At 38.4% G+C, this 26,256-nt stretch overlaps 1 protein-coding gene across 6 annotated transcripts in view; it reads left to right on the plus strand.

The window, feature by feature from the left end:
* Nucleotides 1–25,904, plus strand: part of RHOBTB1 (Rho related BTB domain containing 1) — a 56,811-nt gene extending 30,907 nt beyond the window's left edge. For 3 of the 6 annotated variants that reach the window (XM_026122688.2, XM_026122679.2, XM_026122696.2), the window contains 8 exons: nt 258–361; nt 13,742–13,927; nt 15,706–16,673; nt 17,112–17,230; nt 19,689–19,839; nt 21,566–21,654; nt 22,970–23,075; nt 23,569–25,904. In XM_026122688.2, coding sequence (XP_025978473.2) covers nt 258–361; nt 13,742–13,927; nt 15,706–16,673; nt 17,112–17,230; nt 19,689–19,839; nt 21,566–21,654; nt 22,970–23,075; nt 23,569–23,738 — 1,893 coding nt within the window. In that variant the 3' untranslated portion in view covers nt 23,739–25,904. Of the gene's footprint in view, nt 1–257; nt 362–1,605; nt 1,796–13,741; nt 13,928–15,705; nt 16,674–17,111; nt 17,231–19,688; nt 19,840–21,565; nt 21,655–22,969; nt 23,076–23,568 lie in introns of those variants that run through there. The other 3 variants (XM_026122706.2, XR_010389659.1, XM_064513706.1) reach the window with 3 other exon arrangements.
* The last annotated feature ends 352 nt before the right edge of the window (nt 25,905–26,256 follow it).

The raw sequence follows: 26,256 nt of genomic DNA on the forward strand, positions 1-26,256 counted from the left end.
GAGGGCTCTACTGCAGCCGTTGCCTGACATGGAAGGAAGCCAGCATCTCCCCAGGTCTCTCATTCCAAAGTAATTGTTTACCAGAAGATATTAGAAGATGCATATTCTGCACGGGTTTTATAAGATGCAGCACTTAGCTTATCACATGTAGTTTTAAGTCTTTCAGTGTAGTATGCTTTAGATCTTCTTACAAGGAGAATTAGAAATGTGCTTGTTTGATGGAGGGAAAGAGAATGGTAATGTGTGTTCTATTTTAGGTCCTTGAACGCTCACGAGATGTTGTGGATGAAGTGAGTGTTTCTCTCAGACTGTGGGATACATTTGGGGACCACCACAAAGACAGACGTTTTGCTTACGGAAGGTAAATTGATCCAAACTACATTTTAAATAACACCAGTAGTAAAATTTTAGAGCAGAGAAAATCACAGATCTTAATTTTGAGAAACAAGGACTTAAAAACAATCAAGGGTATTCATATTCCTGCCTACTGCAAAGAGGATTATCCTACTGCAAGGATTAAAAAGATATAAATATTTAAAAAGCAGCATAGTTTTACTATGCTACATTTACTTGAACAATGTGCTAAGCTCTGTCAACAAATGTTGTCCCATTTCAAATTTTAAACATTTCCAAAAATCAAATGGTGGCTTTACAAAACTGAAAATCAGCATTCCCTGCTTGTATAAACAACGTATGCTATAATTGCCTATTTAATGCTGAAGTAACAAGCAGCAGTGTTGGGAAACATCACTCCTACGTGATGGAATATTTATTTTATTAAAACCTGCAATGTTGGATGGGTAGCTAACCTCTTGAGAGCAGAGCCCATTGCATTAAAGATGAGGAACTTCTGTATTTTCTTAATTAAAATGAAGGAAAGGAAAGGGTTCTCTTCTACAGATATCAAGGGTCTGTTAGTGAATGGATTAACCTTGGAAATGGCAAAAAATAAAAACGCAGTCTAGATTTTTCCAGCATGTATAACGTAACTTCAGCATAGTTTCAACAAGGACTGAAGCCAACGACAGTGCTTGCATTTTGTATAATGCTAATTAGATCTGGCCTTGTCTCAGTGCAGACAGCAGAGCAGCTAACAGACATTTGAATACATTTATAACGAGAACAGACTGCCTGTATTGGGTGAATATTGAACTGAAGATGGATTTTGTAGGTTATTTCATAACTGACATTTTAGCAAGGTCTCAATCCTTGCACATTTTTTCACCTTCTTGAACTTCCTTTTTCCATATCCTATCTGGCTTACCACAGGTGACCATGCTTCCGTAGACAGATTTATTTTTCCAGCTGGGAATGTCCTTTGTAGAGTCCCTGCCCCAGCTTTGAATTCTGTGTTGCTAAAATGTACTAGTTTAGGGTTTTCCTTCTCTCTGTGTCACCTGATGAAATGCGTGACTTCAAAGGATATGAGACTTTTCTATTCTTTCTCCCTCAGAATCATTGGAAGGGTTCTGTTGGTTGAAGCCATCAATTAAATTTTCACATTGTAAAACTCTGTATGGCAGTTTGTATAACTCCTCCATTATATTCAGCACTGTGTTAGTGGTACGTTTTTGCAGAGAGTCATGAATTTACTTGAACTTTCAGATAACAGGAAAGATGCCCTGAGCAGCTGCGTGTTTTTGTAGTCAATCAAAAGGCACCCTTTCAGCTGAACATTTAAATATGCATGTACGTGCTCATTGCATCAGGAGCTGAAGTAGCAGCACATCTGGGCTACACAACCTGTACAGTTTGGCAATAAGCTTCATGTGTGAGGAAAGTTATTGACTTTAAGGTAACATTGACCTTAATATTCAGTATTACTTGAGTATGTGAATAGATATTGTTTAACATTTAGCAGCATACAGATCCTACTTTGATAAATACGGATGTAACTTAATGTTTCCTCTAACTATTCCTCTTTGATGTGGCCTTGTGATACTCTGCAACAGATCCTGTGTCACTGAGAAGATTACTAGAGATTAGGAGAACAAAATCAGGCACGTTCTGTACTCTGATCCAACATTTACTGACAGGATGGAAGAGGGGAAAAACAACATACTTAGCTTCTAATCCTGCAAACACCAAGGAGGACACGAATAACTTGAGTTATTGGGCAGAACTGAACCCACACAAAATCAGGTTTGCTAGACCCTGGTCAACTTAAAAGGGCTGTTCTGGAAACCTACTATCCTGTTAGTGTTTTTTTTTTTTTCTACAAAGTTTGTTAATGCAGGAAGTAACTGGAAACTGCTGTACTCTGAAGAAACTATTTTATAAATAGAATTTCAGTTGTAAAATTCCCTAATTGTAATCACTGATTACGTACTCCATTTTTCTGAAAGATAGTGTTCTCTTTAAAATAAACTGTTTAGCGTTTTGTCTATTTTAGCAATTTTAAATGTAAGAGGTGTCTGATACTGCAGGTAGATTTATTGAAAATGCACATTTATAGGAACTGATTTCAAATCACCTCTGTATATTGAACTATAGTCTTCTCATAGTTAAGTCAAATTCGCAATACAGTGAAAATGTAGTTTATGCCAAACTGCTCAAGGCTAAACCTACAGGTATCCAGTGTTTTCTGATTGTCTGCCTGAAAGATCATTTAATGAGATATTCCTTCAATTACCTTCAAAATTGTTTTATGCAAAGTAGACTGCATGTGCCCCTTGTGCAGGGGGAGGTTTATTTCAGTCAAACACTCAGCCAAGACCTCTAATTGTCCTAAACGTGGCATGACAAGAAACAGCAGGTCATTAATTCATCCGCTGCTCTTTGGAAAAGATTGTTCCATACAGTTTTGCAAAATATTATTTAAATAGATTATGCTATAGATGACAGGGAGAACAGTTAGTAGGACTTGCTGCAAAGATAAATCCTTCTTAATTCTTTATTTTTCACAGATAGAAGCATGAAAGGAGATGGACAAAAGGAGTGGCTTGCCATTATATTTTTTTTGTGTGAGGTGGGCAGAAACATTGGAATTCTATTGAGAATAGAATAGTTAGTGCTTATGCGGTCATCGGTTAAAATGCAAGTGTGAACAGTGAGATCCAGATTGCATTTTACTGTATAGTGTTGAGCTTAATAATCACAACCCTACAGGAGCTTTGGGAAACAGACCCTGACAGATTAAGGGAGGGGGAAGGGAGGTGATTGCACAGACTTGTGGAAATATTTGCTTGCAGTTCTCTAGCATGATAATTTTTTTCTTACGTTAGAATGTGTACTTTAGCTTTGGAGGTATCCAGTTCAGTTCGGCTTTGGCACTACGTGAGGTCAAATATTTATCTGTTGATATTGTTCCACAGGGTTTGATTTGGTGCAGAACCACTCCAAAATGTTTTAAGATGGCAATATCTGTGTTATGATTAATGCATCAGTTTCCAGCTCCTAGTCACCTCTTCACATAATAAGAATCTAGTCACAGTGCTATTGCATTCACCAAGCCTGCAAATTAGGTGGGAACTTTCTGTTAAGCTCAAGTTGCTGTTATGTACCAGTGTCCCTGGGTTGCACAAAATTGCTTATGTAAAGACATCAAAATATCTTTGTTTACATTTCTTTCAGCATGGTGGGATTCACTATCCTCCATCCTTCTGTCCAATCTGGTTTTGAATGAGAGTGTCAACATGTCATTATGTTCAAGCTAATTCCAGAAGCAAAATGGTAAAAGGATTGGCTTGCATTTTTCCTTTTTTTATCTTCTTTTTTTAGGTAAACATATTTGACTAAAACTTGATTAATATCCCGCAGAGTTATTTGATATATGCAGCTCTAGTGTGTGTACACATGAGCACAAATCTGCAAAGAGTTAATTCAGTCCCAATCATATATTTATTCTCAATACTGTGTGGTTTGTCAGCTAATTCAGCCAGGATGATTTATTTACTTGTAACTTAAATATGAGCTGTAGACCAAACAAAATCTGTTCATATGGCATGGACAGAAAACAGCTTTTTCCTTATGACTTACAAATGCAAATAAGCCTTGCTGTGAGACTGCTGACAGAGCCTCTTAAAATATGTTTACAGTATTGCCTCTGTTGTGAATGGATTTCATAAGCCTTGTGGGTATTGTACATACACAGAGGAACACATGCATTCCTCTTTTTCTATGTGATTACAATTCCCTTAACGAGTTATTTCAGTGTAATCAAATCCATAGAAATACACCTTCTGAACGCTGCTCAGAGGAGTCCCTGAGAATAGGGCTTTATCACTGATATTGGAAGATTTCTGCTCATCTGTTTAGGATTGTTTTGATTTCTGATTATTTTTCTTAAAGGACAGTGGTGATACTATTTCTTTAAAAACAAAAGACAAATAGCTTTGATGTACATGGTATTTGCATTCAGCAAATTTAGTGAGATTAGGGTTAGGTGAGTGCCTTCACAGAGTTACTCTGTTTGCCTTTAGTTAGATCAGTGCCTTCTGTCACTCACTGTCTGTCCCTAAAGTAAGAGTGAGCCAGCAGCTCCTCTGCTTTCCTCAGAGCAGTACTGAGGTTTCAAAAGTGCTTTGACTGAAAATCTATACTTTTCCTCCAGACCCTCTTTCCTCATTTGTCCTTGTTGTCTCCATCTTCCATATACCTTATGAGCCATTTACTGGCATGGGTTGAGGGGAGCATCAGGTATGTCTTCACGGCAGGAGCACTTAACGGACACAAGGTAGTCTTTTGCTTGGTTGAGAAAGGGTCAGCTGGTGGGGAATTCAGTTTTCAGATATGTCTCTTCACCGTGCCTGCTTCCTTTTGCTATGTTTTGCTGCCACAAGAAAATGATAGGCACTATCATCAAATTATGTTCAAAACCAAAATTGGTGAGCCTTTCCATCTACTTTACAGTGATTTGTAAGCTACTCAGATTCTTCATCAAGAAATCCTGCAGAACTTCTGTAAAGAACATTTTTGATAATTGATAAGAAATATTTTCTCTTCTGAGTTTGACTCAGGTCAGCCTCAAGAAAGACTACAAAATAAGCAGGGAGATTCACAGACAGATAGCATCCTCAATGAATTTTATTCTGGTATGGTGTGTGTATGCACATGTATCTTTCTTCTTTTCTTATTTACATTAATATTGGAGGCTTTTTCTCTCAGTCAATGGGAAAGTATGCACTTTATATACATAAACCACTCAAATTAACCTACTACTTGTCTTTTTTTGCATCCCACCATGGTTCCATATCCTGCTGTAAGTAGAAAGTGGTTGCTATGGAATCGTTGTTAGGAATCCTTCCTTCCTTAAAGTTATGTGCCAAATGAATGTTAGTAGGATCTGAGGCTCAACTTGACATATATGTAGTGTATCTAGAGTAGCAAGAAACCTGCCATGCTCAAAGCCTTCCTTGGCTGGAATGAAAAACTATATATCAAAAGTTATTTGCTATACTGCATAATTTTCTATTTTTCCTTGCTCTCATAAGTCACTGGTGGGGAGCGGGGACCAAAATCTTTTGGAAATGCTAAACCTGGGAATTGACCTTCCATAGGAATCTTTACCATAGTGAATTATTTCTGTGTAGATAAGTGCTAGGTGGATTTTTTGAGCTGCTTTCTATTCCCTCAGCTCTCAGAATCTGGATTTACTCATGCATATGTCAGAATAGGGGAAACCATTCTGCACAAAACAGATATAACTGTTGTAAAGTGAGTTCACTTATTAATAACTTTTTGACACCAGCTTACCAGGTGAAATTTCTTGACAACAGTTTTTTTTTAAAAGTAGCAAATAATAGGCTGATTTTGGTGATAGCACAGGGAAGGCGAAAGAACATGAAAGTCCATATTTTCTCCCCAGAATGCATCTAGCTTCTATTAATGTTCTGTTTTCATGTCTTCCATGACTTCAGAAGTCATTCTCACACTGAATACAAGCTGACCCCATCATTCTTTCTTCTTCCCTAGATTTCTTTCCCGTCTCTTTGTCTTGTCCCTTTCTTCCTACCTGTGTACTTCACTGGCACTTATGAGGAATCATGCTTTTACAGAATTTTAGGGCCCAACTTTGGATCTTCTTTTTTGTCTTCCATCCTCACATCTATCCCCTACCTTAAGATATTTTTTTCTTCTAAATACTGTTGCTTCAAATGATGTTTTATGTAAATCTCTTATCTCCTTTAAACTCAGTATCTTTTTATGATGGAACATTAGTTCCTGGTATTTTTTAGAGGATGGGGGTGGGAGAGAAGAAAGGGATTCATCTGTTCTTTCTGTTATTCTTCTCACGTATCTTTGATTAAAGTTGGTTGGCTCTGTATAGAGAGATAGCATACAGTTATTTTCATCTGTAAGCTGCCTACTTAAAATGACAGGAAACAGACTTGAAAAGCTCATCTTTCCCTGTTTGTGATTTATCTGTTATTTTGTGAGTTTATTTCTCATTATTTTACCTTTTTCTGGAGCTGGCAGTCAGCTGAGATATATCTTACAAAAACATTCTTAGATCTTTATTGGTCATTTTCATGATATTGTGAGTTTTGGTGTTTGCTTTGGGTTGATCAGAGATACTCCAGTTTTTCCTGTGCCTTCTCTTGCTGGCTATCATTTTGTTTACATCTTTGTCCTTTGATTTGGTGTTTGAGCTTTGTGTCCTACCTTTCTACAAACATTGATTTTTTGCATGTGGTGTACAGAATATTTCAGTGTCTACCAACCTCAAATAACTATCTCTAGAATTGTATTTATCATAGCATTTTTGTTTCTAAATAAGGAATGCAGTAGTCAAGGTCTCTGCTCCTGTGGGGGGAAGAATGGATGCATTAGCATGACATTGTGGATATGAATAGTGCAAACATACTTGATTTCTAAGAGAGTTTAACTGAATCTAGGCTGGCCCAGAATCGTGCTGGGATAACTCGCAGGCAGCTTATTTCAGCTGCAAAGTTCTGTTTAGCACTAAAATGGTATTTTTCATATGTAAATGCTGAACCAGAGTTATGGAAAAGTTTACTTCTTATAAAATGAACCAAATTCCAAGACTGTGTCAGCAGTCCTTTAAGGTAAAAATAAAATTGTTTTCCCCATGTTATATTGTTTGCCATTCTTTTTAGTCCCATTGCTGGTTAGACATTTGTACAGTAAGAACTCTTACAGGTTTCTGCAATGGAAGATGAGATATTTTAATTATGCTTTGTGATACCGAAACATTTTTTTGTCATTCTCTGTACATGCTCCCATGGGTACTTCAGAGGAAACAGAAGAGATTTTAAAATGCTTACATTTAAGAATGATGTATTTTTTGTAAGGAATATATGGGAAAACTCTTTCCACTTTGAAGAACAGCCTTGAAATACACGATTTTCTTAAAGGTAGCTTTATCTTCATTTTATTGCTGTTGTTTCCTACTAAACAGTGAAGTTGCAAAAATTTTGGAAATAGATCTGCGTGCTACTCACCACAAAATCTGAATATATTTCAGGGCATTTTGAGTTTCGTACATTACACCAGTACTTAAGAAGCTTCACTGCTGTCGGTAAAGTATAGAACTAATTGATTCTCCTGCTCACGTCCAGGGCACTGCATGGTCTTGCCCTGCCTTACCTGGATACCTTCAGTTCCTCCCATGCCAGGCACCCCCTGCATTTTAGTTTCCCTGATCTCTCATTTGTTATGAGTGTGTGCACATAAGTCCTGTGTATTCAGGTCATTTTGTTATGCTCACCAGTCACTTACGAATATCTGCTCATTTCATGTGATGGCTGCAACCGCATTTACTAAAAACTGAGTCCACTTAAGACATGTTATCAGCCTTGCTTATAGCTATCTGCACAAGTTGTTGGGTTTTTTGTTTTTTTGTTTTTCTCCAGCTCTGTGAAATGCATGCATGAAAAATGTTATATAATTGAGTGAATGTCTCTCTTCAAAATGTACACAGATTGGTGTGGAGACATAGCAAGATTTTGTTCTGCCATAAATGTGATTCTGGTTTTAATTCTTAGATGGTCTTTTATTGCCTGAGCCTACTGTGTTTGGGAGCTTCGTAGAGCTGGTGTATGCACTCAGGCTGCACTACCCAATTGTTCCTTTCAGATGGTGGAAGACCTATGCAGGTGAACCCTGGAGAGCGTTCTTGGCAAATTCTGTCTCAAATAGGATAAGTTCAGCTGTGTGCAGGTCTCCAAGGAACCTCAGAGGAAAATTATGAGAAGTGTGTGGAAAAAATTTGAGGACAAAAGGAACAAAGGGAAAATAACTTTTTATTGATAAATAAGCATCTCAGAATTAGCTGTTCTGATAAAATCCAGACAGTCTAACAGTTTGGATGAACCTGTACCAAATTGTTTACTCTATGAAGTGATAAGAATAGACTCTCTTACTTCAACCCTGCTTCTTCTCAGAGAAAGCTGAAATCTAGAAATGGGGGGGGGGGGGGGGGGGAAGACTCTAATAGGAGAAAATCCCTGATTTTTCCCCCTCTTTCCCTCCTGTCTATTCCTGAAGTTTGATTTAAATAAACATGTGCAACAGACTTGTAGTCAACCAAAACACGGTTCGTCTATCCTTAAACTCATTCAGTAGGATTTGACTCTTAGGTCTTGTTTAAGCTCTCTAAAAGTAAAATGTGTACTTTTCACTTGTCCTCTAGAAAGACAAGAAGACAGTGCAGCTATAGAGTTCAGTCTTCCTCCTTTCCCTCCCTCTCACTCCCTGCATCGATTTCCAGATCAGAGACATCTCCTCTTTCAGTTCTGTGTTCCTCACAGCTTTATTCTCTTCCCCTTTGTGAACATAACAATATTATTCCTTGACTATATGGCAAGTGATACAGTGTACACATGCAGCAGGTTTTCCCAGTATCTTGTAGATATAAACTAGAGGGAACATTTCTTCCTAGGTAATGTGGGGTGTACATTTCGGAAGGCAGCCTGTTTCTTTAATGAGACAAACCCATGGTAGGCTATCCGCAACCGTCACCAAAGTTTATAACTCTAGATTCAGACCATGAGACAGTCAACTGGTAAACACAGTTGCCATAGAAGATAAGAGATGTCATTTAATATTGCTGTTTGCTTGAATGTGTGTCTAAAATGAATATATAAGGGAAGATAAATACGTGTTGGAGAGTCATTTGCAGCTCAGATCTTTACTGGAAGAGGGATCAGCAGGTAAATCTGTAGTGCAGCTTATTACACCAGGTCTGCTTCCCTAGCATGGAAGCAAATGAGTCTCTTAAAATCTCAGCCCCAAACCAATGGAGGGCTCCGTTTCAAGAAGCAGCTCTATTTAGAAAGTATTAATTTCCTTGCTGCTTGTGACAGCTCCCTGAGAAAGCCATATCACAGAGCTGATAATACTGCTCCTCCCCAAGAGTTTGTGATTGTGGTGAATGCAGAGTAGCTCCCGGGTGGTTGCCTGTAGGTTGAGTGTTGCTGGAGCCTGAGTTCACGTTGTCTCAGCTCTGTCTGTGCAACATTGCATGCTCTTCTGTAGCCACTTGGGCTGTGCTCTGTACATCTGATACAGTTCATAGCTTGCATGCTAGAGGCTCACAGGATGGCAACACACCATGTGCCGATCCCTGCCAGACATCTGGTCCTTTGGAGGATTTCTTTTCAGTTCTGATGTCTGAAAAGTGGTAGTTGTTCCCAGCAGAAGTTTTGGTTATCCAGGTTTGGTCATGTATCACTGAATGCATTGAGGTAATACCTGTGTTTGTAGATGTCTTGTATCCCAGAATGTTTGTGACATGCATTCTTTGCCCGCAGAAGCCTCCTATAGATAGTCCTTAACTGTTGAGTCCAAGCTGGGCTGATTTCAGATATGCATGTTTGCATTAATGCATGCATTAAAAAACTATTTCTGCAACTCCATGGAGAGCCTTTGAAATGCTGGACTTGAGTTACCTGGTGACACAGTTAAAATAAATAAATGAATAAATAAAATCCACTGGCTTGTCATCACCTAAGAAATGCGAAAACAGGAAATGGAGCTCAGACTGAATAGACCCTTCTGTCCCCAAAACGCTAGTACTAAACACTGTCAGAATTCTGGGAGAAAAGGTGGATCTTGCAATTTACTGGGAGTATTTAAAACTAAGAGAACTGGAGGAAGGAGGGTTGGGGGTGACAGCCACTTGAATCTGTAGCTCAAGTGCAGAGTTCTGGACAGCCAGGAGGTGACAAACATGTAAGTGGTAGCTGCTTTCTGCCTAAAACTGAGAGAATCTGTTCCCCTTCTCCATCTACCACATCCTACACAATTACATTGTGTCCTGCCCTGTTTAGAGCCCCAATGAGTAGAAAGAAACCTGCTTTTGTGCACTGGTGGTGCAGAGCTTTCTACTGTGTGTAGTGATAGTTGGTCACACACATGAGCAAGTCAGAAATTACAAGTTTTGGTGATACTTAAGTATGTTCAGATGTTTCAAAGCATGGAGTAATCATTTCTTCTGATAAGTCTATGAAAAGCAGGAGCAAGAACAAACTACTAACACATTTCCAGCATGTACTACTGAATCTACAAGACAATGTTGAATATCCAAGCTACTGTTTATCTTTGCTGAGTTTTTGCTAATACTTATCTTTGTTTCATGTGGTATTTCAATATTTATTATCAGTATGTGTAGTAAGTGTAATCATGGGCTTTTACTAGTATTTGACAAAGGTGTGTGGACAGGATGTCTTGCCTGTTGCCCACCTTAACTGAATGCTACTCTAGGAAGAAAATGCTGGAGGAGTTGTAAAGCAGTCTTCAGTATTCAAGTCTATAGAAATGTTTCTGTGAATCATTCTTGAATTTTACTGGGAAATGGCTTTGAAATGTATTTTCAAAAAAAGCAGCTTGTTTTTGTTAATATACTGCTGCAGAGGGAAAGAAGAAAGCAGAAGTAAAATTGATTCATCCTTTCTCATTGTCCAAGTAACTAAAACACATAAAAATGACACTAAATTAGATTTTTTTAAATTCCTTCCTTTTACATTCCCTGGGAATATAAAAATAACTTTTTTAAAAAAAATGTTTGGAAGATATTAATGCATTATTTTAACCTGACAGATTCTTTTAAGAATTTTAAGGCTTTTAAGAACAAAAGTCAAACAAACTTTGTATTTGGGGGTTGGTAAGTTGTAAATGTGCCTTTGACATTAAAAGGAAATGCATGTATTTAATTGAAGTTTCCAAAGTACTGTTCTTCCCAAATGTTGATGGTCCTCTGTGGACAGTTACTCTTACTCACGTTTTACTGTCTCCAATTTGTACTAGCAGTGCAAATCATGCTTATGACTTGAATGAAAACTTAATTTGTTATGGTAAGGTGGATGTATTTTGGGAGCTGATAGACCCAGCTCTGGTGCTGGTGTCATGTGTGAACTCTGTGGCTACCCAGTGATTTCCCATTCACCCTGTTTATGATACAGGACAATTTATTTCTCCTTGTCCAGTACAGAACTCTGAGGATCTTCATTTATAGGGGAATCCAGGTTTTAACACAGGATAAATAATATGCAAATTACATATTTTATTTCTCTTAATTCTGTTTTTCCCTTCATTTGGAAGGCAGTAAGATGGAAATTTTCTCTTAGTGCAGTGCCACACGTGTTATGAATTATATGTAAAGAAACCAGCTTCCCCACAGCTCAGTTTTATGGTCACAGAGGGAAGGTCAAATGTGATGAGCTGCTCAAGAACCACATGCAGCTTAGTAGCGTAAGCCGACCCGAGACGCTCGGCAAGGTCTGTGCCGCGCGCTGGGCCACAGGGCTGTCCTGCAGCAGCTCAGGCTGGGCCCAGGCAGGCCGAGGAGACAAGTCAGCGCTGCCTCATTGCTGGAGCCCAGATGTGGGACTAGCCCAGCGCCACCAGCAAAAGCCACAGGGAATCCATTGTCTCCTGCCTGTGAACTCCCACTGGAGCTCTGTTTCCTTTTGGTTTTCTGAGAGATGTGATGTCTCCTGGTTTGTGGAGTCAGGAGGGTTGGATACGCGTGACTGCAATTACTCCCCTGGCTTAGGTATTAATTTCTGAAGGGCACAGGACAGACCGTCTCTCTAAGATGCTTACTTAGAGTTAGGGCCTGCCAGACAGCCAACATTTGCCTTTCTGGCAGTTCTGAGGATCTTGAATTCAAGAACAATTGTCCTGATTAGCGTATGTGGAATTCAAATTTTCCATCATAGCCCTGCATCGATTTCTCCTTTCTGGGAGCTAGGCAAATGTTGCTGGGGTCTAGATTTTACTCTCACACAGCCCTGAGTAGAGTAAGTTTGAATTTAAAGAATGTCTTTCTCAGGTATATATAAGACCAGTGCATTGGCTACTTACCCTCTCCATTTAGCAGGTAACTTTTTCCGATTTAAAAAGGCTTTGTCTCTAGATATGATGGATGTGTTGCAGTTTATATAAGCTACAAACTTGGAGCAGGAACATTTCTCTTGCATTAAATTCAGGCTCACAGCAATACCTGTATTGCATGTAGCTATCTTTAGAAACAGTCTTGCTTAGATAGATCTGTGTCCTCAGTGAAGTGTAGAAAGCAGCAGTACGGAGGAGGTATTTCATTATTTAAAAGGCAAATGTTAAGATTCACTGCTCTTGCCTATTCATTACACAAACTGCAGACACAATACGTTTGTGCTAAGTTAAAAAGTAATAGAGGTGAGTTGGACATGATATTGCTGAGCTCATTCTGCTGACAATTCTGTAGGAATAGCTTGCTCCCAAAACATCCCTTCCCCTGAAGTTTTCTTAAGTTTCAATCCAACTTTGCTTTTTCCCGTGAGAGAGGTATGTTGTTGAGGTTGTTTTTACACATATAATCCTCCCAACATTTATTGGAAGGGCCCAAGAGCTTGAAAACTCCTTTCTAATATTCCATCCTACTTTATAAATAGTCAAATTAGCCCAAGTTAGGAATGCCCTGAGGCAAATACCGAAGCATTTCTCTGCCCTTCAGTGCTAGCTTTGACAGAGTTAGGTGGTGGTTTGGTAGCTCTATTTGCCAACCTTAATCCCCATATTTACCCTTTGCAAAGCAGTTCTATTTGGCAAAGTACTTTTTTATTTTCCTAAAACCTTTAAAAGTCTGCAAATACTGTCATACTTATCGTGATTATAAGTGACTGTCCTATGCTACACTTCACTGCCCTTATTTTCATTATGATGTTTATTTTGGCTTATATCGTAGAAGTGGTCACTGCTGTAAATTCTGTAGTAATTTGCCATTTTAACAAGTTATTTATTAGCGACATTGGCAGCATTGCTGTGCAATGTACATTGCACAGGAGACTGCCTTAGCATCTAAAAGGGTGCACTAAAGGTGTTTCTCCATTACAAGTTCAGAAGTGTTCTGTGTCTGCCTGTGTGCCTGAAGTTTTGCGTAGTCTGTTCTAATTCCCAAGTACTGGTGATCTCAAATTGGAATTTAGGTGTCCAGCAGAATTATTTTGTGAACAATAACAGCCTCTGGATAACTGTGGAGTAAAAATGGAGAATGGCAAGCCCTAACTCTTTTCCTAGTGATCTGTTTATATACATAGAGACCATCTTTCGGCAAGGAGACCGTCCTTCAGTGGTGCTCCCTAGGTACGTGGCTTTGTGCTCCCATGCTTTCATGGTGAAACGTGTAGCTTCTATCAAACCTTTGCACGAATAACATGTATTCTGACATCTGGGTTTCAGTGCATTTTTCAAAGCATACAGTGGAATAGTTTCAAGCTGGAGTGATGAAAATAGGTGAAGCTGCAGTGGAAAGCACAGCTGTTGGGTTTTAATTTTTGGCTTTATGTTACCTTTCTAGGTCTGATGTAGTTGTTCTGTGCTTTTCAATTGCTAATCCTAATTCCCTGAATCATGTGAAAACAATGTGGTATCAAGAAATCAAGCACTTCTGTCCTCGCACACCTGTCATTCTGGTGGGCTGCCAACTAGATCTCCGTTATGCTGATCTTGAAGCTGTTAACAGAGCCAGACGGCCTTTGGCAAGGTAAAGTTTAAACAAAAATAAGAATTAAAAAATTTCACCTCATTACTCGTGTACAGTACTTCTCAAAGAGAAACGGTACTGCCTGGTATCCTTTTTTCTAAAATGAGAATATATGCGCTTTCTTCCTTTTCATTTTGTTGTCTGTGTGTCGTTAGTTCTTCAATACATGCAGTTTCTTACTGTATATTTTGAACAATGTTTTTGCACACTAGAGGTCTGAAGTTGATTGGATGCTTGGACACAACTATAATATATAAATAATTATTATTAGACATTTGCATATGTGTTTTTCTCTATCAGCTCATGTGTATCACGTCTTACTACGTCACTACTGCCAGGTACTGAAAAGTTTCTAGTATGGCTTTTTTTTTTAATTCTCAACTGAGTTTTCTTTTCTAAACATAATCCTGGATCATAACAGAAAATCAAGTGGTTGTAAATTAAATTTTTAAGGTTCTGAGATCAAAAGAAACATGTTCTAGGTTATTCTGGAAAATGTTTGTTTTCCCCAGAGTCAGAAGGTTAACATGCACACATTTGGGCAAAACTGTTCTGTAATTACCTACTTAGTTCTAGTTTCTTCCTTTTGTGTAAATTTGTACATTGAATGAGGCCAGATTCATAGGAATAATATCCATGATCTCGTAATTAAAAACTTTACTGTAACACATATCCATAAAGGGGTTGAATTAATATTTCGTGGGCTCTTAGAAAAGTTTGCATTGCCTTGCTTTCAAATTCTTGACTTTGCAATATATTTTCATAGGATTGTTAACTTATTAAACAGATTTCTTCTTTATGTGGGTGGGTGGGTTCCCTGGTTGATTATTTAAAAGGAAATGTGTTTTTTAAAACTCAGAATTCTTCTCCCCTAAGCCTCCTTTCAGATTTCCCCACTCGTAACGTTTGAACTCTGCATGTCTAGCACAGACTTCTGCCACCTGAAACGATTATTAGCTGGCAACAAAAGAAAGCTGCTGTCTGGAGTGTGTTAAGTCTGGGCCAGCTTGTGCCTGCCCAACATGGTACGCTCACCGAACGCACTGTTGGGGTCATGTCTTCTGGCGAGACGGACTTTTGTCTGGAAGCTGGATCCCGGCCCAGACTTTTTCTGGCTTTTTTACCCCACATCCTGTGCTAGAGCCGCTCTGGAAGTTCACAAGTTCCCACATAATGCTTCTGCAGCCAGGATGGGCCCATCTCCAAGTGTTTGTTCAGTTACAGTTTTAGTCGTAGACTGCTATTATTTTCTTCAAAAAGCATAAGCTTAAAATATTTCTCATTTCATGTTTAGCTATATTTGTGGCATTTCTCTGGTATGAGAGTGCCCACTTGAGCTTAAAGGGTGGATACAAACAAAGATACTGATAGAGGATACTCAGTAAAAGGGAATTTTAGGAGTCTTTTTTAATAATGAGAGTTCTCAAGCATCCTATCAACTTTGCTTACTGTCAGCTTACTGTCAGTTTCCCTTTAACAGGGAGAAGGTTTGCTCCATTTTCTGGAAATGATTTCTACCTATCTTTAGTAATGTAGTTACATTACAAAGACACCACCAAGCTTAAACAATTACAACTATATGCTGTTCTAAAACCCTCTGGTATAGTGGTTGTAGATATCCAAAGGGCTTTGTGAGCTTAATTTTGTATTTCATATTCATTTGAATTGTATTTATCTCAGGAATTGGTGCTGAAATGTTTTGTTGAATTTTGTACTTTTTGGAGTAACTTTGTGATAATCATTGTGTGTAAGGGGGTTTGCTTTTTATTTAACCCTAGGCCTATAAAAAGAGGAGACATTTTGCCACCAGAAAGAGGCAGAGAGGTTGCCAAGGAGCTTGGGATACCATATTATGAAACCAGTGTATTTGACCAGTTTGGAATTAAAGACGTTTTTGATAATGCGATTAGAGCTGCCCTGATCTCCAGAAGACACCTGCAGTTCTGGAAATCACATCTGAAGAAGGTCCAAAAACCTCTACTTCAAGCTCCATTCCTACCTCCGAAAGCACCTCCTCCTGTTATCAAAATTCCAGAGTGTCCCATACCAAGCATGAATGAAGCTGGATATTTACTGGAGAGCCCACTGTGTGCAGACGTTATGTTTGTTCTCCAGGAGCAGAACTGCATTTTTGCTCACAAGATTTACCTAGCTACCTCCTCCTCCAAGTTTTATGACCTTTTTTTAATGGAATGTGAGGAAAGTCCAGACTTGGATGAAACAAAGTGTAATAAAGAAAGTACAAATAGGGATGCTCTGACATGTCATCTTGAGACAAATGATGACAGTGATGAGATATCCTTAAAATCTGCTGATGTCAAACTTCCAGCACCAGAAAGTGATGGCTCTCTAAACACGCTAGAACTTGAAGCTGGTGAAACTAATTCTGCAGCAAGATCTCTTTCATCCTGGGGCAAAGGGTTTGTTAGTGTGCATAAGGAAATGCAAGTGAACCCTGTCTCAAATAGGACGTGTCTTGTAACTGTGGTAAGAATGGATTCATCTGTGCAGGTTGGACCTTTTAGAACTGTTTTGCAGTTTTTGTACACAGGGCAACTGGATGAAAATGAAAAAGATCTCACAAGATTAGCTCAGATTGCTGAAATCTTGGAAGTATTTGATTTGCGAATGATGGTGGAGAATATTATGAATAAAGAAGCCTTCATGAATCAAGAGATTACTAAAGCATTTCATGTCAGAAAAGCTAATCGGATAAAAGAGTGCCTTTCTAAAGGGACATTTTCAGGTGAGTAAATATACACTTTTACTGGAAAATTCCTAATTATCCTTTTATTCATGTTATTGTCTCTTCACGAACTTGAAAAACTGTGACAGCTTACATTGTTCTGAGAGAACAGATAAACCCAAAGTTATAGCATTACTTGGGGCCAACTTTTTAAAGCTAGGAGTCTAGAGTTTGATTTCTCAAAACCTATACAGAAGCTTTTAAATAAGTGACCTAATTTTCCAAAGTGTTGAAAATCCAGTGTCTTCCTTTTAAGTGGGCTTTTAAGTTTCCTTTTAATTTACCAATATAAAACCCTAGAGTTATCTGTGTGTGGAGGGGGGGAAGTGAATGGAAGTCCTTGCTTAAGAAAGTGCAAGGGAAAAGTACATTCTTGAGCTACAGTTTCACTTTATACCCAGATTTGCAGCTGTACTTGTTTCTTTGTTTCCATGGCAGATGTGACATTTAAATTGGACGATGGAACCATAAAGGCCCACAAGCCACTACTGATCTGTAGCTGTGAATGGATGTCTGCTATGTTTGGAGGATCATTTATTGAAAGCTCGAACAGTGAGGTATTTGTTCATTTTTGTCCATTTTGCTCATCACGTCTGATGGATTTGGGGAGATGGAGGCATCATTCTGTAGCTATTTGAAGGTTTGAAATAACCCCTGGAATGTTTTTTTTATTCTTCCCTTGAAGACCTGGGATGCTTTTCTTTTTAAGGCACTAAATTTAGGATGCCTAGGAGGATAGCTTATTTTCTGCAAGGCATCAGATGCCTTGCTTCCAATGTCAGAGCAGGGTTTTAAAAGCTGAATTCCTTCAAAAAATTAAGTAAAGGAAAAACTGAAGTTGTGAATTTCTTTAAAATAAGTTTAAAGTTGTGTGAATATCTATTGTACAATCAGAACCATTACAATGAGGACATTTGGGGCAGGGGGAGTGGATGAAAGTATTAAAGAGGGGGAAAAAAAGCTGAAGAACATCAAGTGTTAAACTAGAAAATGGAGCTGGCTTTCCAGTATATAATTAGAAAACCAAGCACAGATTCTCAAGTGCATCAGCTTGTCCCCTTGCGTAAGACAGGTATAAGGCACAGTGTAAAGATCTCAGTGCTTTGAGTTAAGAGTTTGCAGCAGAAGCTTTGTATTTTCAGGTGCCTTTTTCAAATTCTAAACATTTTGCTAGTATTTTTTCCCTCTGTCTTACCCATATCCAGAGTTTGCTTTTTTGCTTTGATTTTCTTGTTCCTTTTCGTAGTAATGGGTCTTATTCCTAGGAAGAGCTCATTTTTTTGTATTTAATATTCTGGAAGATTGTTTTCTACTTAAATTTTTCTTGTGTCATCTAATACAGTTGTGAACATAATTCCTTCCCCAGAGGCATGCTCAGCAAGTGGTTCATTAAAAATACATAGTTTGATTGTAGTAAGCAACATTTGGCAATGAAGAATATACATTCATTTTCTGTCAGCTTTTTTTTTTTGATGATGAACTTAACAGTCTAAGCTCATCTTTGCGATTTAAAATATCTAGCTTCCATTTTCTAGAGTTTAAAGCATTCAATAATGAACCTGGAAGTTTAAAAATACAGATAGAAATGAATTTATTGTGTTTCCTTGGACCGACCATCAACTTTTTACTTACTACTATTTCTTTATGTGGGACACAACATTTTATAAACTTATTTACTGAATACTTACTGTTCCCTGCATTAACAAAAATATATTAATAATTAATGAATTTTACAACCAGCCCCTCTTACTTGGAGAACTGAGCCATTTCCCACAGTGTCTGATACGCATTAGAGGTTCGTGCTTTGGCACTACGAGATCTGGGTTTCAATTGTGATTATCCAGGCAGAGCTGAAAGAGAAATTCACAAGCACCCAAAGTTAACTACCCGCTGCATGAGAACAACCATTAGCCCCCTTCTGCCTGGAAATACATGCGGACTGCTCCCAGGCAGTCAGATTAATTTGCATGTACTTGTATTTCCTCTTCATAATTTTATGAGTGTTTCTTTGTTTTTGTTTTGTTTTGTTTTTTGCTGTGCCAATTTCCTTACTGCAAGTTCTTCAAAATACCACGGTGCAATTCTTCAGTGGCAGCAACTCTTGAGTTATAAGGATGTACATTATGAACTGCTGAGTACTGGGAACAGCTAGCTTGGGTACTGGAAGCGAACTTCCCTGCCGCAAGCTAGAGCGTCACAAGAACCAATTTTACCCTGTTCCTTGGAGGCGAGTGTGATCACCTATGTAAACGGTAGCTGAGATGCTATGGTGATAAGTTAGAATGAGTTTTTTAATTCTCCTCCTCCTCCTTCCAGCCTTCCCTGTGGTGAAATAGAGTTAGGTTTGTGCTGGTGAGAAATAAGATAGCTCTTGCCCCAAAGTTTTGGTAGTTCCATTACACAGTGGTTATAGTAATTACACATGTGGCAGAAAAGGTGAGGTGTGAGGTTTACATTTTCTTTGCATCATTTCTTCGGTTCTCAGTCCCATCCCAACCATCACTGACTTCGTATAAGGTTTTGTTTTGGTTTTTTTTTAATAGAGTGAAGTTGGTTTTTAGTTATCCTTTGGTTTCTGTTATTCTCAAAATCCCCAAAACATCCCTCAACAGGAGCAGATAGTTTGCATTCATCAAGAATTCTGCAGAGGGTTGGATTCCAACCAAGCATGGTTTGGCATGGGAAATGCTCAGTGGTTTTTACATGTCCCACAAAGCTATCCATTTGCAGGCTAGAAAGTGTTGAACAGATTCACTGCTAGTTATAAGTCTAATTCCAGTAACTTGGTAGAGCTGCCTGTTTCAGCAAAGGATCTGACTCTGGAAGTGTGCTCACCTATTGGCAGCTTCTTGAATTTTAATGGGAATTTTTTTTTTTTTTTGAGAAATGTCTTCATTTCTAAAATAACTTGGTGAGAAAGAGAGAAAGTCCAGCAAAGTGGCAGAAGTGAAATATGACCTCTATATGAGAAATGCTCAATTACTACAGACTTTTTATTTTGCATATCTTTTCCAGGTAGTTCTTCCTAACATAAACACGACTTCCATGCAAGCAGTTTTGGATTACCTGTATACCAAACAACTGTCCCCCAGTCAGGAACTGGACACACTTGAGTTAATTGCATTGGCAAATAGGTTTTGCCTTCCTCACCTGGTTGCATTAGCAGGTAAGGATTTGTGGCCTTGTCCAATGCATGTCTTCTGCAATGGCTGAAATATATCTTAATGGTCTTGGAGCATAGGATTTTTTCACATGTCAAGGCAAACAAATATTTTCCTTCTGCAAGGCAAATTGTAATACAAATTGATATTTTCAGTTGAAAAAATATTATTTGCCATTCTCTTGCCTTTCTTAGTTGGGCTAAACCAGCTCAGCACACTGAAGTGTCCTGTGCTTTAAAAACAGAAAGAAGAAATCTTCTCTTCAGCATTGTCTGTGGTTTGTAATTTCCATTCTGTTGTTGCTAATTTACCTCATAACGAGATGGATCCCAGGCTTTCCATTATATAATGAATGAGGTGATCCATTATACATGTCTATTCAAAGACAGTAACTGAGCCAATTCAAAACGGATCTGATTTTGTTTGCAGAAATGTTATGTGGATCCCTTTTCATTGCTCAGACAAGAGGTGGTATATACATTGGGATTCAACCCTCATCTCATAAAAGCTTTTTTACCACTTATTTAGACAAAAATGATTGGATAGGCTACTGAGTTCAAAAATTAAATCAGTGCATACCCTGAAACTCGGGGCGGGGACACGGATTTGGTTTGTTTCTGTCTGTTTAGGCAACTTGGCATTGTTTTGAGGAGATGGCCAAGGCCAAAACAGAGTTGAAACTGAGACACACAAACAAAGCAAAGTTGCACATAATTATGGGACAAAATTCAGGCAAATCTTAATTGCATAGCAGTTCCTAGCTCTCCTTCAGTTGTGCATCAGGACTGTGTAGCTTATCTTCATTGGTTCTGGCAGACCATGTCTTTTATTGCCTAATTTTATAACCATGTTTTATTGGGAGCCTTATATGATTGTTCTTTTCAGTAGTTGCAGCATAAACATACATTTACTATTAGGAATATTTCATTTCATTTATTTTTGATGAAATACTTTTGAATCCAAAGGCTACTGCCAACAGGTGGACCCAGTAGGATCAAGTCAGCTGGCAACTTTTCCCAGCAACCACTCCAACCCCTAAGTTGTTTATACTTCTAGGAAGGGGTTAAGGAAACTCTTGAACATGCAGGAAGTAACTTTTGCGGGGAGCTGATCAGAGCCTTCATCAGGGATTCCTAGGAACAGCTAATCTGAAGGGGCCTGAAGCAAACTTCTCCATTTCAGTGTCATATATGTACTCATTAATAAATCCCCAACACAGTGGCAAGTGCACTGTTGCCTAAAGACTTGTCTATTGATTTTGTATTATCCAAAGGAGACAAGTGGTCCATATTCATAATTTGTAGTGAATATTGCAGCCATCCATTCTGCCAGAAAGAGACTGGTGGTTGCCAGGCTTTGTCCTTCTGTAAGCAGCTATTAATTGCAGACTTGCTTTCTCTAAGACAGAGACAGGAATTGTGTGTAAATTGTCCAGAATGAGGCAAAGGAGCAGAGCCTCATCTCAGCTCTTCCACCTCTAGTGGAGTAAGACAGTTTGTGCCAGTGATGGAGAATCTCCAACCATAACTATAAAGGCCAGAATTTGACTTCCTCTGCTTTCCCCCAGTCTGAAGTTGCTTGGACTACCTGGGTGAATCTGGCACTTGCACTAGAGGGAGAGGGAACAGAGCTTCTCAGTGCCATGTTCATTGAATGCATATTGCTGGTAGATAATCTGACCTTGACATGTGACTGTTTCCCATGTGAGTGATCAGTTTTCTCCTCTAACAGAACAGCACACAGTACAAGAGCTAACAAAAGCCTCCATGAGCGGCATTGCAATAGATGGAGAAGTGTTATCTTATTTGGAATTGGCCCAGGTCAGTGTGGACTGTTTTTTAAAGATATTCTGGCCATCTGCATTTTTTTTTTCAGTGCCTTAATGGTTTTTGCATTGCATCCAAGTGGCTCAAAGTCTTTTTTTCTGACAGTGACTGACAATAAAACTTAATTTTATCTTTTGCAAAGGAAATTTACCTTGTCTATATTAGTTGAAAGATAAAACCCTCTGTCTAAAGAAGCTGGGGGAAAGGTGTTGTCTTTCCACTATATATTTTAATTTTTCTTGATTGTGGTGCTTCCAAGCTCTAAATTCTCATGGCTGTGTTTTAAAATGAAATATAATGTAAGAAAACTTTTCAGCTTTGTAATCATAACTGATTTTTGGGTTCCTCTCCATTAAATTCTTGTAGATATTCTTAGAGCTGTATTGCAAGGGCAACATTTTTTATATTCTTAGACTTAGAGCCAGTCCTCTGATAGTTAAGAGTGCCAGTCCTACTACTTTATGGTCAAACACACTGTCTCAACATCTGCTTGAGTCCAGAAACCATGAAAAGAGGGAGCTCACAGTGTTAAACTGCACATCTCTTTCTTTTTTTTCCAAAAGTAGTGCTACAACAGTCTCCCAAGTACAGTAGCACAAGATAAAATATTTTATAAATTGCATTATTCTTGATTTCATACTAATGAAGAGTTTGGCTCCAGCTTATCTTGAAGTCTAAGGACTACAAGTTTAAGCAACACTGAAATACAGCACAAGTTGGCCACCATGCAAGATTTCCTTCAGCTGCTTTTAAGTGCCTCTCTGTGCAATACCTATAATGCTGTTATAAAACCAGAACTGAACCTCTTCCAAGAAAAGGCAGCTCATTTTACTTAATTTTGAATTTATAGAGTTTTTTCTTTGGTTGGAAACAGAAGTAACATGTTTAAATTCTGTTAGGATATCCTCTGTGCTCTGTTACCTACTACAGAATGATGTGTTTATAACCTGAGAAGATCACAGCAGACAATCAGCATGCCAAAACAGATACACGTGCTCTACAAATCTGACTTAGATTATAGCTGTGTTTCCTTACGACCATTAGAAACTTGCAGAAGGTTTTGTATTGAGCTTTCAACAGTACTTTAGTTCTGTCAGCGAGCGTAGTCTTCCAGCGAGGGACTTCAGAGTAGGGTTTGTAGTAACTGAGAGGGCATATAACCGCTACAAACATATCAGAAAATTCAGCTCCCACCCATCTCAGGTTCAGTGAGTCCCTTTGGGACTGCTCTAGCTTTAGTTGTTAATTGGGGCTGCAGAATGAATGATAACTTCAGAAAATGGAATAAGCTACTTGTTTTTCTTTGTAGTTTCACAATGCTAACCAGCTGGCAGCTTGGTGTTTGCACTACATCTGCACCAATTACAACAGCGTTTGCTCCAAATTCCGCAAGGAAATCAAAGCTAAGTCTTCAGGTATGGGCAACTTTGCTCCCTGGTTTTCATAAAATTTCCCTTTTTTTCTCCCCACCCAGTTCATTAAGCACGAACACAAAGATGAGCTCAGGTAGCTGTGCGACTGAACCCCTGCTCTTCCTCTCCTGTGTAGCATTCTTCCAATCTGTAAAGAAAAGGCCCAGGTCACTATCCTGTTTCCTGTCCTACCGATTTCAGTGATGATAAAAGCAATCGAGCTATTTTCAGGCTCTGCACTGAAAGAAACACTGTCGAGGGCTTGCTTTTTGTATCCTTCTGTGGTGGACTAAGGCTTCTTGAGTACTGCTGCTTTCAAAGTCTTTCCACTGCTTAAGTAAGGCAGAGCAGGAAACTGGAGGAATACCCGAGAAGTGAACTGACACAGAGACTGAATAAACGATTAGCTAGCTTTCTGCAGACAATCAAGATAGTTCTGGGATTTGTGTATCTTACTGGTTTTTTGGGGGGCTTTTGCTTGTTTCTTTTTAATCAGATAATCAAGAATACTTTGAGAGGCATCGCTGGCCACCTGTGTGGTACTTAAAGGAAGAAGATCACTACCAGCGAATTAAGAAAGAAAGAGAAAAGGAAGATGTTGCACTGAATAAACACCATTCGAAGCGGAAGTGGTGCTTCTGGAATTCCTCTGCTGTAGTTGCCTGAGCAAAGCAAACAGGTGGAAATCTGTAGCCAGTCTCAGAAATTAGTCTTATTGTTAGAAATAAGATGTAGTTCAGGTTTTCAGGCACTAACTTTGTTCCACATGTGTGCATTTATTATTGCTATGGTCAAAAGCACAAGCTCACTTAAAGTGAGCCTGGAACAGCTCCTTGAAGTCATATGTATATTTTTGGCTAGTAAGCAGATAAATGTCTACCATTATTACATTTCTTTTTATACAAAAAAAATCCAGCATTAATGTTTCAAACTCCAATTGGGAAATATTTTTATACTGTCTGGTGTATTTTGTTTAAATAAATAAAATTCTGGATTTCATTTTATTTTACAGACCACAGAATAACCATGTAGCAGCTTTGTAATTAGATTTTAACTATTTTTCCTATGCGAGTGAAATAATAGAGAATTCTCAGTCATAAGAGACAACCTTTAGAATATCCCATAAAAAGTCATCTTAGGAAAAAATCTAGTTGCCTAGTATAAGTTTTTTTTTTTAAGCTAAGTACTGTGCACTCATAATATAATTAGATGGTTATTTCTCCTTTCTAAAGTAAAGGGTTATAATAAGATCCAATAACTGCAACATACAGAGTGCTTGATCTTTGTTCACCTGAATAATAGGCAGTATAATTACCTGTTCAACTGCAGGCAAATGTATTTCTAATATTTGCCTTATAAGTGCAAATAATTACGACTATGTGGGCCATGTGAAATCTAGTGATTCTAAGTATTCAGAGGTTTTAAATGTCTAGATTAAAGAGGATAATTCTAAAATCATTTAGAAGGGCTTATTAATTTATATCCTTATACAGGTATGGCCCTGAATATAAAAAGCAGTTACACTGCCTGTATTTGAATTACTGCATGGCAGTTACCTTGTTCTGTTGGGATCCTAACCATGCAGCCGTTCCTCACACAGAATTCGTTTTTGCTTCAGTGGAAGCAAATGAAAGGGCTGCAAAACCAAGTAGGAGCTATTTAGTGTTGTAGCTTTTTGTAAATGGAGAAGGATCTTCACATACCAGATCACTTCAGTTTGATCCACATTGTTTTGTAGCTTCTCCCAGATAGAATTGAAAATGTTAGATGATTTTTAAGTAGATTGTGTATTCCCTCTGGAAGTAGATATTCCCAGCTGGGGGCAAACTGTCGGGGGGAAAAAGGAAGAATTCTGCATAAATGGTGCAAGAAAAAAAAAGCCTCCAGTGTTTTTCAGTATCCTGTGTGTTTATGACTTTTTAATCAACCATTGCTCTAACATTGTAGTGTTACACTAGAATACATAAGGATGAGAGAGTTTTTAAAAGACCAAAAAGGAAATAAATATACTGTAGAACATACACATGCAATCCTGTACAGTGTCTCAGGCACAATTCTTTAACAAAAGGTAGTGGTGTGTATTAGGTTTGTTAGTATTGGTTTGTGCTGGCAGCTCAGCATACCAACGTGAACAGCAGTCTCTTGGTGTTGTTTTTGTTTGTTTGTTTTTTCCTGTATTCAAAGGCAAGGCAGTACAGTCAAACCCCAGTACTGTAGGTCAGGCACAGGTCACTGTAAGGCTTTGGAGTGAAAGCCATATACACCTCTACATATGTGAGTTCTGAACAGAGCCAGTTTGTGGCAGATGCTACCACAGAGTGGTAGAAGTTGCCCAGCGTGGGAAAGAGAAATGCTGCTCTACAGATTTCTGTAAGGAAAGCTAGTGACAGATTCCTTCCTCTATAAGATTCATCACCACATGGTGATAAAGAAGGGCTATAAACTACGGTTGCAAATACAGTCTCCTTAATTCTTGGTCAGTGATCATGTAGATTGTGGAGGGGAAGAAAGAATGAGAGAAGGCATGTCAAGACTAAGATGGAGTTAATATCTGTTGTCATAAAGTGTGCAACAGTCATATTTTAAATAAGTATTGCTACTAGGTTTTACACAACCAAAGCTACTGTATGATTGTAATCTTGCCAAACTGTAAAGGATATATAAATGAAACTGAGGTATATGCAATAATATCCAGTTGTACTAGTTATCAGCTACTATAACCAAGTGGCTGGTTCATTTGGTTAATGCTGTCTATGGCCTTTAATCTTGGTGGTTATTTTGTGTTTTTTTTATTTTGAAAAAAAAAGAGTCAATAAAACCATTTAGTTAAAAGTGTCTCCCAGTTCTTTGAAGAAGCTCCCTAAATTCTGCATTAGTTACCTCCTTGTCTAGTGTGCTGTTTCTCTGCAGTTATGGTGTCATCCATTGAGTTTTCTGAACTCAGATGCATGGCGTATTAGTATTTGTGCTTGGGAATGTCACAAGAGAATCCTATAGCATTTATATACAATTGGGATGGGAAAAGGTGGGCACTTGTCACTTACCATTGAACTGCATAGCAAAAAATCTCTTGTCACTTTTACCCATGGTTTCTAATATTTAATTACCATGATATTACCCACAGGACATGAAGCTAATTAGTTATGAGAGACATGGGGAGGAAAAATGCAATAAACAGCATGAA

This window comes from Dromaius novaehollandiae, chromosome 6 (assembly GCF_036370855.1).
Source record: "Dromaius novaehollandiae isolate bDroNov1 chromosome 6, bDroNov1.hap1, whole genome shotgun sequence".
Classification (NCBI taxonomy): domain Eukaryota; kingdom Metazoa; phylum Chordata; class Aves; order Casuariiformes; family Dromaiidae; genus Dromaius; species Dromaius novaehollandiae.